This window comes from Carassius auratus, chromosome 26 (genome assembly GCF_003368295.1).
Source record: "Carassius auratus strain Wakin chromosome 26, ASM336829v1, whole genome shotgun sequence".
NCBI lineage: Eukaryota > Metazoa > Chordata > Actinopteri > Cypriniformes > Cyprinidae > Carassius > Carassius auratus.
In genome coordinates, this window is record NC_039268.1 from 8,371,163 (window position 1) to 8,390,792 (window position 19,630).

Genomic DNA, 19,630 nt, shown 5'->3' on the forward strand with positions numbered 1-19,630 from the left:
CTTTACCTGTTTAATTTCCCCCAAAAGTATAAATGCTGTGGGTGCATTTTTTCAACATTGTTTTTTTTTTTTTTTTTTTTGAGCCACCTGACATAACAACACTTAGCCAATGAGTTTGGGACAGGGCTACATGTTCTTTGACCAATGACAGATGAAGGAGTGTTTGGGAGAATTTCATGTTTTAATTATTATCAATGTTGGTAGTTTCCCTTTAAAGGTACATGTTATAGGACCTGACACTAGAGGGCGCACTACCAAAACAATAACAATCGATTGGTTTGATGACGCTAAGAAGGAGCGTGGAATGATGGGATTTGTTGTCTTCTTTAAAAACAAAAAAAGTGTCAAACTTTGTAACTTTGTGAAACTGTATGATGTTTTGTTGAGTGAAATGTAATTTGAAGTAATACCCCCTTTTTTTCATTGTTTTTAATACTTAGTATATTAACTGTCTTCCTTCTCTTTTTTGACTGTCATCCACCGTCATTTCATTGTTGTAATTGTTCAACTTTCTTTGTATTTGTTGTTTGATTGTTCATCAGCAAAAAAAAAAAAAAAAAAAAAAAAATGTTGTTTTCTACCCAACTGACTGCCATCAATCAGACGGAGAGATAAGTCATGGGTTTTAGCAAAGACGCGATCAGACTATGGATCAGACGCGTCCTCGCACAGGTCTAGAGATGCGAGCCCCACGTTTGGCATGTATGCCCCATAATACTAAGCTTGTTGATCATTATAATAGAATATGTTTTCTGTAAAGATACAAATCAAAACAACTCACCTGTCGAGTAAAACGCAAGCAAGATCGGCATCTCTTTATAGTTGAAGTTTGTCGTGAAGCTTTCTCCATCTAGAAAAATAACACCGATATAAATCCTCGCTCTTTCTCTCCTCTTGTCCCAAACTCTTCTTGGTTCGTTTGGTTGGCCCGTACGCTTACGTTTACGGGAGCTGTCCTTGTCGACGGAACCAGCGGAAGACGGTAAACAGTAATTAATGTTCCATAAATAAGTAACACAATCCACCATTAAACGTGCAAGAGGTAACTAAGGAACTGCTTGAAGCAAGATAGTGGTTTACTGGACACTAGACACTACTTTCGCATTTCGCATTTGTCCACGACATTGTTGTCATGTGGTTTCTACGTCAGTAAAGGCGTTAACAAAGGGTAACTAAAGTCATTGACAGGCGACTGCACTGCCCCGTGTCACTGTTTAGAATGGGAATTTTCTCATGATTTACAAGTAGTTGAAAACATTAGAGATATTGTTAGTAATCAGCTGGACAAAATATATAACACTAGTAAATATCTTACAAATTGTACCTTTGAGTATAGCCCACCTCATCTAGTTACTATACAGACATGTATAAACATTTATAATATACATAAAATCTTGTACTTATTTTATTTTTTCATCTGCATTTTAAGATGACTATATCATGATTGCAAATTCTTGAAATATTGATAAATATATATACAAATGATTTTAGCATTTTCAATTAAAGAATATCAGTCCTGGCTTCTCAACATTCTGTAAACCGGAAACATAAGGGGCACAGTTACACAAAACATCCGTTTAATGATCACGAAACAATGATTATTAAACACTGAATTTCCATATCATTAAGCAATAAAATATGGGAGGCTTTTTTTCTTCTTCTTTTTTTTTTATGACAAATGTGTAAATATACACAACTAAAGAACAGTTCCTGCATGAAAGTATTAAGGACATATAAATATTTAATAATATTAAATCCTTTTTAATCAAAAATTTTAATTATGAAAAAAAAAAGTGTTACAAAGTGTAATCTCTGACATACAGTATACTTTCAAAATTATGTAAAATAAATAGGAAATATGTAAAGGGAAATGGCTATCTTTCTTCATAAAAGATCTAGATCTAGAGAAATGTCTCTCTTTTTTTTCTCTCGGTACAATGAAAGTCAACGGTCACCATTGTTTGGTTGCCAGCATTCTTACAAATATCTTACTTTTATGTTCTACAGAAGAAAGAAATTCATACATACTTGAAATTACACAAGAGTGAGTAAATGATGACAGCATTTTCATTTTTGGGTAAACTATTACTTGAAATGTGACTGTTAATTTAAGTACTGAAACTTTATGCAGATTATCCAAAATGCAAACCAGATGCATTTCATTAGACTTAGAGTTTCATTAGTGGTCTAATTAGAGTAAAAGCAGCAAGATATTTTTCTCATTACCATTTCATTTCTCTTTTCTTGCTCTCTGGATCTCAGTGCTCCAGTTGGTCCTGCTGCAGATATCTGGAGCGGTTCGAACCTTTTTCTCCTCACTGATATTTAAAGTCACAGTGCACATGGGGCAAACCGACTCCGTCTCCAAGAGCCTGAAACAAACACATACAAACACAGAAAATCAATGGATTGTGTGATGACTAGATATGAGGATGGATGGATGGACCATGGATGGATGAGACTGAGTGAACTGTGAATAGAGAGCAGGGAAATCACAGTGTGGGCAGACACACCAATCCTCCTTGACCAAGTGACGACCCCGAAAATAATGACACACATATCTGTCAAACAAACTGAGTAACTGTGTGCGCCTACATATACACACCAAAAAGTTCAGTTTATTGTCATTCCTCTCATTACAGTTACAGACAAGCCAAGAATGAAATATATATAGCACCTAGAGAGGAAATTAAAATAGGGCCTGGGTTTCTGGCAGTTTACATTAACATTAACACTATGGAACTGAAGCTGTAGGTCGCTCCCTCGGAGCAAGATCTGCTTGTGTTCAGGCAGTGCAGTGATGCAGTAGATTAAGTTGTCTGTACTCACTGTGGCGATACAGTAGGGCAGATTGTTTTTGCAGCCAGGACAGAGAAGTTCACAGTCAGGCAGGTTGTGGCTGGAATAGGGACAGGGTGAGCTCTCCTCCTCCATCTCAGTAGTATCTGGACGACCAATGCAATACAGAAAAAAGTCAATGATTGGGTCACGAAAATAGGAGCAAATTTAATTTTAAATATATGTGCTGCTTTCAGTTTCCACCTGTGGTTCTAAACAAGGGGGTCAAGGCCCACAAGAGGTGACTACAAAAAGATGACTACAAAATAAAATTAAAATGAACTATTTCTATGAAGCACTAGGTTTTGAAACTGAAACTGAATTTTGAGACACTGACACAGCTTTCTGAAAAAAAAAGGTGGAAAGAGGGGTGAATTTGAATGAAGGCCTGAACATGATTTAAAAAGTGAATTGCAACTTTTTATCCAAATCAGAACTTTTTCTTACAATTGCAAGTTTAAATATCGCAATACAGATTTTTTTTCTCAGAATTGTGTGATACAAACTTTCGATTCTGACTTTTTTCTGCAATTGCAAGTTTAAATATCGCAATTCAGATTTTCTTTTTTTTTCAGAACCGTGCAATACAAACATGCAATTCTGACCCTTTTTTTTTTCTGAGTTTGTAGCTCGCTAGTCTCACGTAGCCAGACCTTTAGACACACGGCAGAATGTCTGGGAATTTTGGCTGCTTCGAATGGCCAAGGCCCGCCCAAGAGGCCTGACAGATAGAGCAACCAATCACGTTTCGTTTTGTGCTACGTCATGAACTGTACATTTGTCATACTTTTGAAAATCCAGCATTTAATTGATCCAGATATAAACTTGCAATTCTGAGAAAAAGTTAAATTGTGTTTATGTCTCACAGTTCTTTATAACATGCAGTTTTGATCACAATTCAAAGAAAAAAGTCAGAATTGGGAGATGTAAACTGAGTTGTGCTAAAAAAGTAAATATTAAAATATTTGAATATCGGTGTGGACAACGGGTTGGGGGGGGGGGGCTGAAGTCAAGGATGGGGACAGTGTCTATAGGCCATAAACACACACACACACACACACACACACTGTTTTATGCTACATTAAAGGTGGATCCAGCCCATCCAAAGTTAGTTTCAAAAGGCATAATGCTCAGGAATACCTCAAAGACTATGAAGGAGAAGCCTCAATACACTGAATAAACTGCTTTTGTGTGGAAACCACTCATTACTCACCACTGTCGTAAAACTCAAAGCGTTTCAATGATGTCAGGGTCATTATAATAAGCTTACAAGGCACACGAGATCCAAGTGATCTATTACTGACTGTTAAACCAGTGATATAGAATCAGAGATGGTCATCTCCTCTCTATATAAGAAAATGTCTAGTGGATTTGACAGCCATAACAGTACAGAAGTATGTACTGTATGTGTGTGTGTTGTGTGTGTGTGTGTGTGTGTGTGTGTGTGTGCGTTTGTAGGTGTCTCCTTTAGGTTTTCTTCATTAAATAAATATGAAATATAAATAATAAACTGGGGCCGCAAAAGAATTTGAACACTAAACTACACTTAAATGTACATCAAATCAAGTGATGAACAACCGCAATCTTGGTGATTTTTTGTGAAGTTAGTTTGCCCTCAAGTTCACAGACGTGTTTGTGTAAACCACAGGGGTATTTCATCATATTAATATATGACCAGAAGGTGCATAATACTTTTATCTTAACAATATGTTATAATTTAAAACTGAAATAAATTTGGGAAGATTTTTTAAATGTTTTTTTAATATCTCTTGTACTCACCAACACTGCATTTATTTGATAAAAACACTTTAACATTGTCAAATACTTATTATTACAATTTAAAATAACTTTTCTCTTTTAATATTTCTCTTTTTATCTCTTTTAAAATGATTAACTCCTGTGATGGTAAAGCTGATTTTTCAGCAGCCATTACTTTTTTTAAATTATTATTTTTTTGTAAATCTATGTCTTTAATTTCTACATTTCCTGCTATTGACTTTAATATTTTTGTGTAATCCATGATAAACAAATAACCAAAGAACCACATTTATTTGAAATAGGCATTTTTGTAAAATGTAAATATTCTTACCTTTTAAAAATTATTGTTAAAATTTTTTACCAACACCAAACATTTGAGTGGTGGTAATATGATACTTGGTTTGATATTTTGTAATATAATGCAAAAACATTCACTCATTTTTAGCATAATATTTTTTCTATTTTTCTGCAAATGTGAGAAAATAAGACACACATAAGTTCCTGTGGCTCAGTGGTAGAGCATTGCGTTAGCAGCACAAAAGGTTGTGGGTTCCATTCCCAGGGAACACACATACAAGTAAAAAAAATAAAAAAATGCATAGCCTGAATGCAGTGTAAGTTGCTTTGAATAAAAGCGTCAGCTAAATGTATAAATGTAATGTGTGTTTCCCACCTTCACCGGTATGCAGCTCTGCATGATCATCGGGTTATTGGCCATCTCTGCTGGGATTTTAATGTGCTGTGTCTGAAGCTCTTCATACAAGCTGAACAAAATGTTGTGGGCATTCCTGTAGTTTCCTACAACACATAATACACTCACAAACAAAGGCCGAGAATTCCCCTATATGTATTATCTTCTTATTTCACACTTTTAAGTCTGCATTAGCTCAACACGCTCCCAAAAATGTACACTTAACACAATAACAGTGAATGACAATCTGTGTAGTAAACTCACTCCATTGACCTACACTACACAGATAATCAAAAACACTGAAATCACATCTGCAGATTGCTCCTCTCTGGCAATAATAATAGCAGCTCTTGCTGCCTCTCTGTACTGCTTGAGAGCCATGTACAACCAGAACAGATATATATTTTGCATCCAGGAAAGAGCAGAACCAACAAACAATATCTAGTCGAAACATTTTTTTTCTGATAACACACTTCTATATACTATATACATATATATATATATGAATATGATGCAACCAGATAAGGTAGAACACCCTATTCAAATAACTTGATTTGAATTAAACTTTTTTTTTTTTACCTAAACAGTTCAAATAACTACTACAAAAACACATAAAGTCAGAATTTTGAGTGATAAAGCAGAGGAATTGAAACACAAACACAATTTCACTCTTTCTGCTGGGTCACCACAGAGAGAAACATCAGCAGGTGCAATGAACTACTCACGGCAAGAGACTGCACACATTCAGTGACATGCAAGAGAGAGATGATGAGTGAGAGATGATAGAGACAAAAGGAACCAATCAGAAAATGAGTACAACAGCATATTTACAGTACAACTGCAACACACACACACACACACACACATATACATATTTTTTTATATACATTTAAATGCAGACATTTACAGGGTCCAGTGCCCAGATTTTCTAAAGAGATCCCACACATTTACAAAAGAAAAAGAAAAACCTGATAAAATCATAAAGTAAATGGCAATGTTAGAGCTGCCTGGAGCAACTAGATAACCCTCGTGTCTAATTTAATAAAATATGAAAATAATCCTATCCAGTAAAAGTCCTCGAGCCATAAGTGGTGATGGACCCAGCAGGGTCATGGAACAAATAAGAAATAAGCATTTATGGACTCCAAATTCAGTTGTTGTGTTCACAACTACGTATATTAATAATTTTTGTGGTCTATTCGCCAATGTTCAAAAGTTTTGGGCCAGTAAGATTGCTACCATTGCTTTATTTACTTGATCAAAACTACAGGACAACAAACAATAATCATTTTAAGTATTATTACATTTAGTACTATGATGCTGAATTTTAAACAGCCATTACTGCAGTCTTCAATGTCACATGAACCTGTCACATTTTGCTGCTTTTTTAATGCTATATAAAATTCCCAAATAATTGTATTTTTGATTTAAATCCAGTTTTTTTTTTTTCAGCTCTATTAAAGGAACACTCTATTAAAGGAACACTAATCTAATCAGTCTAATCAGATTCAATGGATCATCAATCAACATACTGGTCAGCCGATATTTGGCATTTGTTCAAATAATAATTGTATTAAATATTTATTTGTGAAAAATACTTTGTCATCTTAAGTATGTTTATTTTACACATTTATTTTTAATACATTGTCAAATGATTTCAAACTTCTTAAATATAAAAAAATGGTGAATTGTGAATTATGGTCTTAAATTTGATCATTTAGAGATAATACTGACATATTTTGAGCTAAAATATCCCAATCGTTTGAAAGATCCCTTACAATATCAAGCGGGTAATTTTTTAAAACATATACAGTATAATCATTGTGCATCTCCCTTTCTGATAAATTTTGTGAATTGTAGAGTAGTAAAGAGTGAAATAGTAGCTCCCCAGCTGTATTCACTGTCTCAATGGCCATCTCTAAGCTTAGACATTTCAAAAAGTGCTTCAGTGCCTGTGTGTGGGTAGACAGATACAAATACATTAATAAGCATTTAATGACTGATGTAATTAGCCAAGTCAGTTGGGTAAAGAATCCCTTTGGAGATAATGAGCAAAGAGGGAAGAGCAACCAAGTGTGACAAAAAGTGTGAGCTTAAAAGACAAGAGGAAGTGCACTCAGGCATGGGAAGGAAAGAGAGAGAGGAATCTACACAAGCAGCACACACAGTTCTCGTCCCCTGCTGTACGTACTATCCACACTTTTAATAGAACTTCCCAGCCTGAAGATGATTCTTCTCCCCCTCAAAATACAGAGCTATGCTCTGATAGTCCACTATTGTAGCCTCTGCATCTGAACACATGCATACAGCATGATAAAAATTATTTTAGAATTTTGTTGAATAAGCCTTGTAAATGGTGCTGTGTAGTTAAATGAAGTAGGTCATTCCTACTGTACATGCAGCACTATGTTGTCAACTTTTAAAAAAAGGTTGTGCAATAATTAAAAGAAGTATTCTTATAACAGGGTTTACTGCATTTTTAGAAATGCAATCTGCATAGTAGGAATGCCCCAACTGTGAGATCAGAGAGATCACCCATGATTTCAGCGTAGACCTCCATCTGCCCATGCTGCTGAGCGAGCTGAAAAGCTTAATCTCTGCAATGTGACAAAACCAGGAACTGGATCGCTGAGCCATAATCACTCAAACACAGGAAAACCCCAGGCACACATTCACACTAACAGAACAAGACCAGCTAAGTACTTGAATTAAGTGTATAGGTGCTTAAAGGGGTCATCAGATGCAAAAATCACTTGTTAAGAAAAAACATGTTGTTAGAGTATTTTTTATTTTTTTTGACAGTGTTTGTACACATTCCACCTATAATGATGTTGTGTTTTTTTTCTATTTATTTTTTATCCTTGATATCAAGCCATTTTCAGATTCTTGGTGGTTTGACATCACACAGACCCAGGCCCCTCCCATGATAGTTGATTGACACTGTTGTCTTACCTTAGACCAGCCCTGGCTTGTTAAGATGCTCCAGTAGGATTCGAACAACATTGTCCCAGTCTCATGCACTTTCATAGGCCATTGCTGCCTGTTTACAGGTGCATCTAAAAAAATTTGAATGCCATGGAAAAGTTCATTTATTTCAGTAATTCAACTCAAATTGTGAAACTTCAATATTTTATTAAATTTAATAAATTAAATGCACACAGAATGAAGTAGTTCAAGTCTTTGGTTCTTTTAACTGTGATTATTTTGGCTCAAATTTAACAAACGCCCACCAATTCACTATTTCAACAAATTAGAATATGGTGACATGCCAATCAGCTAATCAACTCAAAACACATGCAAAGGTTTCCTGAGCCTTAAAAATGGTCTCTCAGTTTAGCTACACAATCATGGGGAAGACTGCTGATCTGACAGTTGTCCAGAAGACAATCATTGACACCTTTCACAAGGAGGGTAAGCCACAAACATTAATTGCCAAAAAAGCTGGCTGTTCACAGAGTGCTGTATACAACTTATCCAGGCATGTTAACAGAAAGTTTACTGGAAGGAAAAAGATGCACAACCAACCGAGAGACCTGCAGCCTTATGAGGATTGTCAAGCAAAATCGATTCAAGAATTTGAGCGAACTTCACAAGGAATGCACTGAGGATGGGGTCAAGGCATCAGGAGTCCCCACACACAAAAGTGTCAAAGAATTTGGCTACAGTTGTCATATTCCTCTTGTTAAGCCTCTCCTGGACCACAGACAACATCAGAGGCATCTTACCTGGGCTATGGAGAATAACTGGACTGTTGTCCAGTGTTCCAAAGTCCTCTTTTCAGATGATAGCAAGTTTTGTATTTCATTTGGAAACCAAGGTCCTACAGTCTGGAGGAATGGTGGAGAAGCTCATAGCCCAAGTTGCTTGAAGTCCAGTGTTAAGTTTCCACAGTCTGTGATGATTTGGGGTGAAATGTCATTTACTGGTGTTGGTCCATACAAGTCACTGCATCTGTTTACCAATAAATTTTGGATCACTTTATGCTTCCTTCTGCTGACCAGCTTTTTGAAGATGCTGATTTCATTTTCCAGCAGGATTTGGCACCTGCCCACACTGCCAAAAGCACCCAAAGTTTGTTAAAATGACCATGGTGTTGGTGTGCTTGACTGGCCAGCAAACACACCAGACCTCAACCCCATAGAGAATCTACGGGGTTTGTCAAGAGGAAAATGAGAAACAAGAGACCAAAAAAAGCAGAAGGACTCTGTCAAAGAAACCTGGGCTTCCATACCACCTCAGCATTGCCACAAACTGATCACCTCCATGCCACGCTGAATTTGAGGCAGTAATTAAAGCAAAAGGAGCCCCTACCCAAGTATTGAGTACATGTAGAGTAAATGAAAGGAACACTCCACCGTTTTTTGAAATAGGGCTTATTCACATTATTTCCTACATTTAGATAGGTGGGCAAATGCATTTTTGTGTCAGTGCATGCATTGTTTTAGTTTGACTGGGTCGGCGTTAGCTTAGCTTAGCACAATGAATGGAATCCTTTGTTGCCAGCTAGCATGGCCTGAGTAAAAGTGATCAAAAAAATAAAAAAAACCCACCTAATTACTTCTTGTGGCCTGCGTATTCACAACGAGTACAAATAGCGATCCAGATTAACACTAGGCGATTTCCTAGGCAGATATTGACTTGGGACTATATTATGGGGAAGCACAGAAGAAAGCACTGCTACTTCGGCGCAGAGATATCACGCAACACATGAAAACATCGACTCTATGTGAATACAGGTATAACATGGGTCGATCTATACATGCGTCATGATTAAAATAATCACTTACTCTGTGGACAGCTGTCCATTTGGTCCATTCGGCGTGGGGCGTTTTTTCCAGTTCACTTTGTCACACCGGAAAAAAAAATCGAGTACTGCAGAATGGATCAGCGATGTGAAATGCTCTGTAGATGTGACACAACTTCGGGCACGCTCCTCTTGATCTGACGTGTTGAGCCTGGTCATCAATGGCAAAAACATGTCCCACTCTCTACAGCACAGACACTCTATTTCCGTCGGCATAGATTGGCATATTCCCCCACATTCACACCACCAGTTCATGTTGGCTCTCATCCTCACGTCCTGAGGCTGTTGAGCGATCGCAACTAATACACGCGCATATAAATTTCACTCGCGGCTGGCTTGACGGTGTTTTTCTGAAGTGCGGCTGGCTTGACCGCAGTCTCCTACTGTCGTTCTATTTCTAAAGCACGCAGCTCGTCTTCTGTAAACTCTGGTTCAAATAGGTATGGTTCTGGTTCTTGACTGTCTGAGAAGTCACCCTCTTCGTCTCTCTCAAAATCAGCCATGTTCATCGCCATTCGTGTACTGTAAGGAAAATAGCCAGGCAGCTACTATTCACGCCGGTGTGTTGACGGAAGTCGTGGTATTTCATGTGTTGCGTGATATCTCTGCGCCGAAGTAGCAGTGCTTCGCCTAAGCAGCAGTGCTTCGCCTGTGCTTCCCCATAATATAGTCCCAAGCCAATATCTGCCTAGGAAATCGCCTAGTGTTAATCTGGATCGCTATTTGTACTCGTTGTGAATACGCAGTCCACAAGAAGTAATTAAGTGGGGTTTTTTTTATTTTTTTGATCACTTTTACTCCGGCCATGCTAGCTGGCAACAAAGGATTCCATTCATTGTGCTAAGCTAAGCTAACGCTGACCCAGTCGAACTAAAACAATGCATGCACTGACACAAAAATGCATTTGCCCACCTATCTAAATGTAGGAAATAATGTGAATAAGCCCTATTTCAAAAAACGGTGGAGTGTTCCAGAAGGACAACAATTCACAATTTTTTTTATTTTATTTTTTTTATTAATTGGAATACTTCTAATACTAAGTTTTCTAATTGGTAGAGATAGTGAATTGGTGGCTTTTTGTTAAATATGAGCCAAAATCTTCACAATTAAAATAACCAAAGACTTAAACTACTTCAGTCTGTGTGCATTGTATATGTTAAATACACAAGTTTCACAATTTGAGTTAAATTACTGAAATAATTAACTTTTCCACTACATTAATTTATTGAGACAATAAACAAACATAAACACACACACACACACACACACACACACACTCACCTTCATGGTATCCAGAATAGCTCCACCAGACTTTCTTTAGAGCTCTGCTGGGGTGTTTGATGGCCTGGTTAGCTCCTCTATGAATGTCACCCATACGAATAGACATACAAGCCACTCCTGCCAAACAGCTCTCATCATGATCATGATCCTGAAACTACAAACACACACACACATCAGGATCTCCCGCCAGCACCGGTCACTGAATGAGCAAAGCCTTGTTCCATCACAATGAGGCACAAAACTTGCCCCCTTTCTGGTGGAATCATAATAACCTTTTCATTTAATTTTCATTTCCGGATAAGAATTCCCTTTAAAGTTGTTGATCATCATTTCACAAATGTGCAGACACTCACTTTGTTGTTTCCGGTCATTTGTTTCTCATAGTGAGCCAGTGCATTCGTATAATCACCACAAGAGGGCATTACAACATTACAACATTAGCGATAACACAGTCGGACACAGTAATCCAGCACAGAAAACAAGTCCACGTCACCAAGTATGTAATGTCTCCAAAACAGGTATAATTATCTTATGTAATGTAGCTGACTTACACAAATTCTAGCAGTATGGCATATTCTATAGAGATATATGGGATCTCATCAGGGTCCAGTCTTTTATCCAGCTGTAATGCACTGTCCCAATGCTGAAGGTCCCTTCTCATCTACACATATGATAGCTCCACTATTACAGTCACAGTGACTTGGGAAGTATAGATGCATACAGTGCATGTAAACTTTCATGAATGTGTGTCTATTTTACCTCCAAGGCTGCCATAGCATACAAAGAAGTCGGATACAAGTCCTGGGCTCAGTTGTAGTCATTGCAGAACATGGCCAAATGACCAGCCATCAAATTCTGATCTTCTATTCCCTACAAACACAGTTCAGAAAAAAAATTAATTCATGGTGTTAAATAGTTCCGTTTTCTTATATTACAGAAAAAAAACATCTTTGTTTCAAAACTTAGTGAGCTGCTTTGCTGCTTACTACCTAAATTGAATCTTTGTCAGACTGATAGCATGTTGACACATGTACTGACATTGTATATTTTCTTACATTTAATTACTGAAAACTAAAAGCTGCAATGTGAGTGTTTCTAATACATTGGCTTAAGTTGTAGTGGCAAATTTGATATCTTTCTTCTTCTGACCAATGTAATCTATCTCATAGAAAAAGGGAATAGAAAAGGGAAAAGCTTGGGAAAGTCGTGGCCTAATGGCTAGAGAGTCGGACTTCCAATCGATAGGTTGTGAGTTCGAGTCCGGGGCCGGCAGGAATTGAGGGTGGGGGGAGTGCATGTACAGTTCTCTCTCCACCTTCAATACCACGACTTAGGTGCCCTTGAGCAAGGCATCGAACCCCCAACTACCCCCCGGGTGCCGCAGCATAAATGGCTGCCCACTGCCGGGTGTGTGTTCACAGTGTGTGTGTGTTCACTGCTCTGTGTGTGTGCACTTCGGATGGGTTACATGCAGAGCACAAATTCTGAGTATGGGTCACCATACTTGGCTGAATGTCACTTCACTTTCATTGATTTGGTGTTTTATACTGGAGCAAACAGGAACACACACCTGCTCCTGACTGACTTCACTGAAACAGGCAATGATTTCAATACAGGTAACAAAATAATTAATAACTTCAGTATACATACTACACACAATTAATTACTTTTTTACTTAATATATGCATTTTATTTAATCATGTAAAAAAATTATCAATACTTGACTAAATTATTTTGCCCTTTTATCATTTAAACAAATATTTATAATAAAAAAACAATTTGCAATGTCCACAAAGATGTATTTTTTTCCACACAGGTTGTTGTGATGCTTTATGCCATTACTTTCTCTGTAAGAGATACATACAATGGTTACATTACATTAGATACAATTGGTAAACATGATGCCAAGTCGCAAAGTAGCATAAGGTCTTTTTTCATATGGTGACATCTAAGTAAAATTATTTATCCACAAATAATTTATTGGTTGTCAGTTGGATGGAGGCAGATCTTAATACAAGCTTGCAGCTGATAACAAGAGAGGGGCAGGGTTTATGCTGAGAACCGGAGAGAAGTCTGTTGTTTGATAACATCTTGAATAAAGTTTTTTTTATTGAAACATATTCATTGATGAATTACTCACAATAAGATCAGTAACATGAATTTTGTATGGTGAATTTCCATTTTATACATGTGGTATATCCTCTAGGGACATGACCATACTGACGTTTCCCATCATGCAGGATACTCTGATGGCCAGGCTCACCTCCATGTGATGCAGACATGCCCTTCCCAGCTCACTCCATGCCGTATGCGCACACACACACACACACACACACACACACACACACACACACTGTAATCAATGTTGCTGAAGAAATCTGAAGAGCTGTGATCATCGATCAAGTGAAATCGGTTATGATCATTGATACACTATGCATCCAACAACCATGCTTTCAGAAGCATTTAGGTTTGTATTATATGGCTTAATTTAGTTAAGCCTGCCCAATAAACTACCGGATCAAACTAATGAAGCATGAATATATCTTTTCAGTATAATGGCCTGTTGCAGTAACGACTGGTGCTTGTATTTACTAGTGTCACTGTGTGGGTTGTTGAGGAATGAATGTGTGTCCAGAACCACACTATTAATCTTCCCACTCTGGGTCTGACATGTCAGCTCCCCGTTATGTAACAGCAAAGGCTTATGGGAAAATGGCAACTTAGTGGCACCAACTAGAATCACTTTAGAGCCTAGAGAAAAACACACAAACAAACAGCACAAATAAACTGTTTCACTGCCTAAATAAAACAAAATGTTTAGCAGAGAATGTATTCAGAATGAATTGCTATTTTTAAATTTAGGTGAATGTTTTTTAAAAGTTCTGGAGCATCTGCATTCTTCCACCGTACTAAACGTAAAACAAAACATCATATATAAGCATCACAACCATGAACTGATTTTCTGCTGGCTGTGTATGTGAACTTTCTAAGCACTGTCCATGCTTTCCTTAAAACCATTAGAAGAAGAACTGAATTGTTCACCTGTAGGAAGTACAGACCTTACCTTAGTTTAGTTTAAAGTTTGACACGAGTCTCTCAGCAATGTCAAATGTCCATGTTAAAAAGACAGTCCACCCAAAAATGGCGATCATTCACTCACCCTCATGTTGTTCCAAGTCTGAATGAATTACTTTCATCTGTGGAATAAAAAAGAAGACATTTAGAAAATGTCCAAGTGTTTTTTATTTTATTTATTTTATTTTTATGAATCCAGGCTCCACCTCCGCTGCAACAGCAACGGGGGATTCCTTTGAAAAGAGAAAATTCATCAACTAAGATTATTATAATTGGCATGAAAAACATCCTGGTAAAAACACACAAACAACAGAAGGGGTTTGTGGGAGGTAGTCTTTCTGAAGGCCTGCTTTAAACTACACGTGTTAACTATACCTTACAACTTATTTTAAAGCCCTTAATATAAAGCATGTTGCATGTTTAGGACAAATTATATTATGCATTTTCCCTGCAGAAGCGCAGTATGATTCTACCTCTATTTTTGCACTTGTATCAAATGACAATGTCGATATAAACGTTATTGCCTTCTTCCATACTGTTTACAAAAATATATATACTATATGAACTAAAAAAAAAAAATATATATATATATATATATATATATATATATATATATATATATATATATATACATACACACACACACACACACACACACATATATTTATAGGTGGATATACCACCCAGCCTTATGACTCTGTACATAAAAATTGGTTTGGACAACTGGCCAACAAGTCAATCTCTCCACCGGGAAATGTGGCATATGGCAGTTGTATAAACATCTAATGTAATGACACAAGCATACTAATGAACACTTACCAGTTGTATCCACAGGACGCAGCCTTCTTTAGAGACTGTGATGGCGATGCTAGTCAGTCTGTCTTTATGATTGTGGGCTTGAAACAACTCTTGGCCAGTTTCACGGATATGTGTTGAAATGACTACAAAATAGCCATGTAAAAATCCAATCATGATATAGCCATCCCCATACCTAGAGAGAGAAAGGAAAATATGTGCAGTATATAAAAAAACACACTGAAATGAGTGATTCTCATCTCTTTGTGTTTTTAAGTGTTATAACTTAAAAGCAAGTTATAACTTATAAGCATGCAATTTTAACATGTGTGTCAAAACATGTATATTAAAACAACAAGAAGCCAAGGTGAGATGGTTATGGTTGGCAAACAATGTTGAAACTAGCTGGTTAAAAAATCGAATTCAACTGATGCGTAGTCACAGGTTTCACAAAGGCTTCAAATGCAGCTAATCCTTTCCGAATTACAAATTGGAACTGTTTAATAATGTTAGATTCACTGTTTATACAGTGGTGTCAGACTCAGAATTTATTGTATTTTTATTTGCATCTATAAAGTTAAAAATAAAATGACAAAAAAATAATTAACTGCATAATTCCATATTCTGATTGTTAATGCAGATAATATATTTATTTTGTTCATATTTGTAACTATATTTCATAGTTTACTAATATTTGAATGTGATGTAAAAATTGCTGATGTTACAATGTAAAAATATGATTGGAATATAAGATTTTATTCTTACGTTGACCTCTACCTATAAGTAAGTTCAGAATAAGAATGAAGTAATATGAGCATGTTAACATACAGTGCTTTCTCCTGGAGATGATCGCTCATCTGTTTTCATCACTGAGAACTGAACTTCTGCAGAATCTGCTCTCACAGAGGTCTGAAGGAGAGAAAAGAAGAGAAAAGAGGAAATATATTCATTATCATCTCATACTTATATGTTTGTGTGTGTGTGTTTTTAATTGCTTAATTTTACCCAAAAGAGGAATCTTGCATGAAGCTTGCAGTTTGTAGATGCGCAGATTTCCTTTAGGTGTGCCAACAGTAGTCCAGTTCTGGACCAGAGCAGAAAGGACATCTGATAAATAAAGTAAAAACAAAGACAGCCAATAAAGTGCAGTTAAGTTATTCACCCTGCAACTGCAAGATAGTTTCCTTCTGTTTTCTGCAGGCGGCAAGGAAGTCAACCGGAAGTTGAATTCGGCTGCGTGCTGCCATCTTGTAGCAGAACTTCACTTGCATTAGCATTCCCATTGACTCCCATTCATTTTGGCGTCACTTTGACAGCAAATAACTTTACATCTGAGGCATTTAAAGACTCTGTTTGTCCATTATTTATTTGTAAAGATACACGACAATGTATAAAGGGCTCCATTACCCTCTATGTTACATTATGGCTCCGTGGAAACTGTTTTTGTAAAAAATAGGCTAACGATTGCGTCATAACCACTCGACTCTCTGTCGCATTACCGTACAGACAGGAGGAGAAGCTCATAGGCAATTAACTTAATATGGCGTACTGGAGTTACATTTTAAAATACTATACAAAATAATTAATCAGAATACTTACTCCTGCTCACTCACGCCAAAGAACTCCCCACTCAAGCTCGCCGTCTCTGCAAGATTAACGATGGCAGGTTGCACGCACAGCTACTAGAACATTTACATCTGTCAGACAGGTTGCTGACGTCGTCAAGCTTCGTTTGAGCCTGCGCGTTAGAAACGGAAGTGCTAAAAAACGCTAAAAATGGGCTTCAATTGTCTCAGTTGAGTTCCAATGGGGTCGCTGTGTCCATTTCTTTTACTGTCTATGGTTTTCTGCCATTTGCAGACATGATCCAGACCTGAACTTTTCTGACAACGTGAGAAAAAACGCTAAAAAGAGACAAAACTAGTTTTAAATCAATGCAGTTCGACCACAAAACGACATAACATTACCATGAAAAAGAAAAAAGTAAAAATAGTCCAGCCCTTTAGGTCAACATTTTTGTTTATTAGGAGACACGCAAATATGACAAAGTTAAAATTTCTCAGTTTATACATTTTATTCACTCACATATATTTTCTCTGCTAAAAGACATGAACTGCTGTTGAGCTTACTAACGTTAGCCAGCCATACAAAGGCTATTTAGTACGCTCCTAAAAGCATTAAACATTCGTCTTCGAGAAAGCAAGTGTGCACTTCAAACAACAACAGTCCATTTTTAATACAATTGGACATTAAATAGTTTATATACCGGTATGTAAAATATGTGCCTGTATTTCGAAAACACTTCCCAGGGTGCTTCACTCCGACGCGTCTGGATGTCTCTTAGCAACCACTTAGTAACAACAGAGCCCGTCTATGGAGAGCCTTGCCACTCTCTATTAAGCCGAATTTTGGTTGCAGTTCCACCAGCGTTCCACTGGGGGCGATCGCCATTATTGCAAAATGAGTACGCCATATTAAGTTAATTGCCTGCGAGCTTCTCCTCCTGTCTGTACGGTAATGCGACAGAGAGTCGTGTGGTTATGACGCAATCGTTAGCCTATTTTTACAAAAACTGTTTCTACAGGGCCATAATGTAACATAGAAGGTAATGGAGCCCTTTATAAATTGTCGTGTATCTTCAGAAATAAATAATGGACAAACGGAGTCTTTAAACGCCTCAGATGTAAAGTTATTCGCTGTCAAAGTGACGTCAAAATGAATGGGAGTCAATGGAAATGCTAGCGCAAGTGAAGTTCTGCTACAAGATGGCAGCACGCAGCCGACTTCAACTGCCGGTCGACTTCCTTGCCGCCTGGAATCAGCGAGATCAGAATGTTAAGGCGGACTTTTTCGTCCAAGTTTTTCTTTTCAACGCAGCAACTATTTTTTTTTTTTTTTTTTGGGGTTTCTGGCACTTTTATCTACCTGTTGTTATGTATGTACTGTGAAATTTACACGGAAAATAAATTTAATTTGAGTACTTGTGTTATTCTTGTGTTAAGAAATACTGGATACATGAAAAAACACAAACAAATGTCACGCTCAATATCAATAAAAATTGAAAAAGATAAAAAATGCCTCGCAGGTGTGCAATGATAAATTGTTCTAATAGTGGGCAAGGGTTGTCCTACTTCTCATTTCCCAAGGATGAAAAAAGGTATTTTGTGGGTGTATTTTCGTCGTGGTTTTTCAAAACAACAAAACAAAAACTCTTCTAGCACGTGTATTTACCTTTGTCAGTTGTGTTGTCGATGACTCGACAGAAAAGAAAGTGCAGAGCACAAAAGCACCAGAGCCGTTAAATAATTAATTTTTCAACGGCTCTGGAAAGCACCAAAGACATTCTCTGAAAGCACCAAAAGTGACTGAAGGATTGCCGTAAAGCAGTATCTCTGGTCGCACGATGTGTATGACATCATTGACATTTTACAAAACTTTTTAAAGCAAATAAGTGACTCTTAAAAGATCTAACACCCAGCAATGTGTAATTTATTTCCATCTCCTTTCGAATACAACATTCCAATTACTAGAAAAATAAATTATATCCTGAGAAAAGTTGATTTTGAAGGGTATACCGCCATTGACCTCCATTCATTCTACACTCGTCCTGTGAGCACCCTCATATGGAATCAGAGTCGACCTGCAACCAGTTCAGAATCCGGAAGTGTAGTGAGGGTAAAACTTATCGACATATTAGACATTCTCTGGTAACAGCCAGCCAGCGTTCAGTTCAGCAAGACAACGAATTTAGATTAGATTAGATAGATAGATAGATAGATAGATAGATAGATAGATAGATAGATAGATAGATAGATAGATAGATAGATAGATAGATAGATAGATAGATAGATAGATAGATAGATTTGATGAGGAGTATTAAACTCAAAAGTTTGCAGAGTTGCAAGTTTGTATGTATTCCATACATACGCAAAATATTATTCGGTGCCTGTCTCTGCCTAAATATTATGTAAAAAAAAATATTAGACACTTTATTTGCAAATAAAATGAAAGTAATATTTCCTCAGTAGGAAGTCTCATTGCTTAAACCTTCAAATTTCGCAAATATATTACAGGGATATGATGTTTCAAGGCAGAAGTTTATTCAACAAGTCTGAAACGAATGTCTTTCTGATATTTCTGATAAAAACCTGCTAGTTTAATCTGGACGGATATCAAAAGGCGCTTGTTGCCCTCATGTGGCACTGACATTAAACTTGTAAATACAAGTGAGACGCTATTGAACCGCACAAGCTGCTCTTTGGAATATCCTTCAAGAATGCTTGATTGAAGCAAAAGGGAGAAAAACAAAAGCATTCTTATATTCATGTCATATCATATTTACTTGGCTCAGTTGATTGATTTTTATAAATACTACAAGAGGTTATGTG

General features: G+C 37.0%; 1 protein-coding gene across 1 annotated transcript; it reads right to left on the reverse strand.

Moving 5' to 3' along the window:
- Positions 1 to 1,955: 1,955 nt before the first annotated feature.
- LOC113044773 (WD repeat-containing protein 19) lies at positions 1,956 to 18,631 on the reverse strand. The gene is given in 13 exon segments (XM_074559813.1): positions 1,956 to 2,372; positions 2,830 to 2,945; positions 8,240 to 8,343; positions 11,373 to 11,520; positions 11,726 to 11,783; positions 11,924 to 12,033; positions 12,132 to 12,242; positions 13,561 to 13,725; positions 13,897 to 14,123; positions 14,533 to 14,569; positions 16,071 to 16,151; positions 16,248 to 16,349; positions 18,474 to 18,631. Coding segments are annotated over 12 exon segments (1,401 nt in total). The 5' UTR covers positions 18,474 to 18,631; the 3' UTR covers positions 1,956 to 2,230.
- Positions 18,632 to 19,630: the final 999 nt, after the last annotated feature.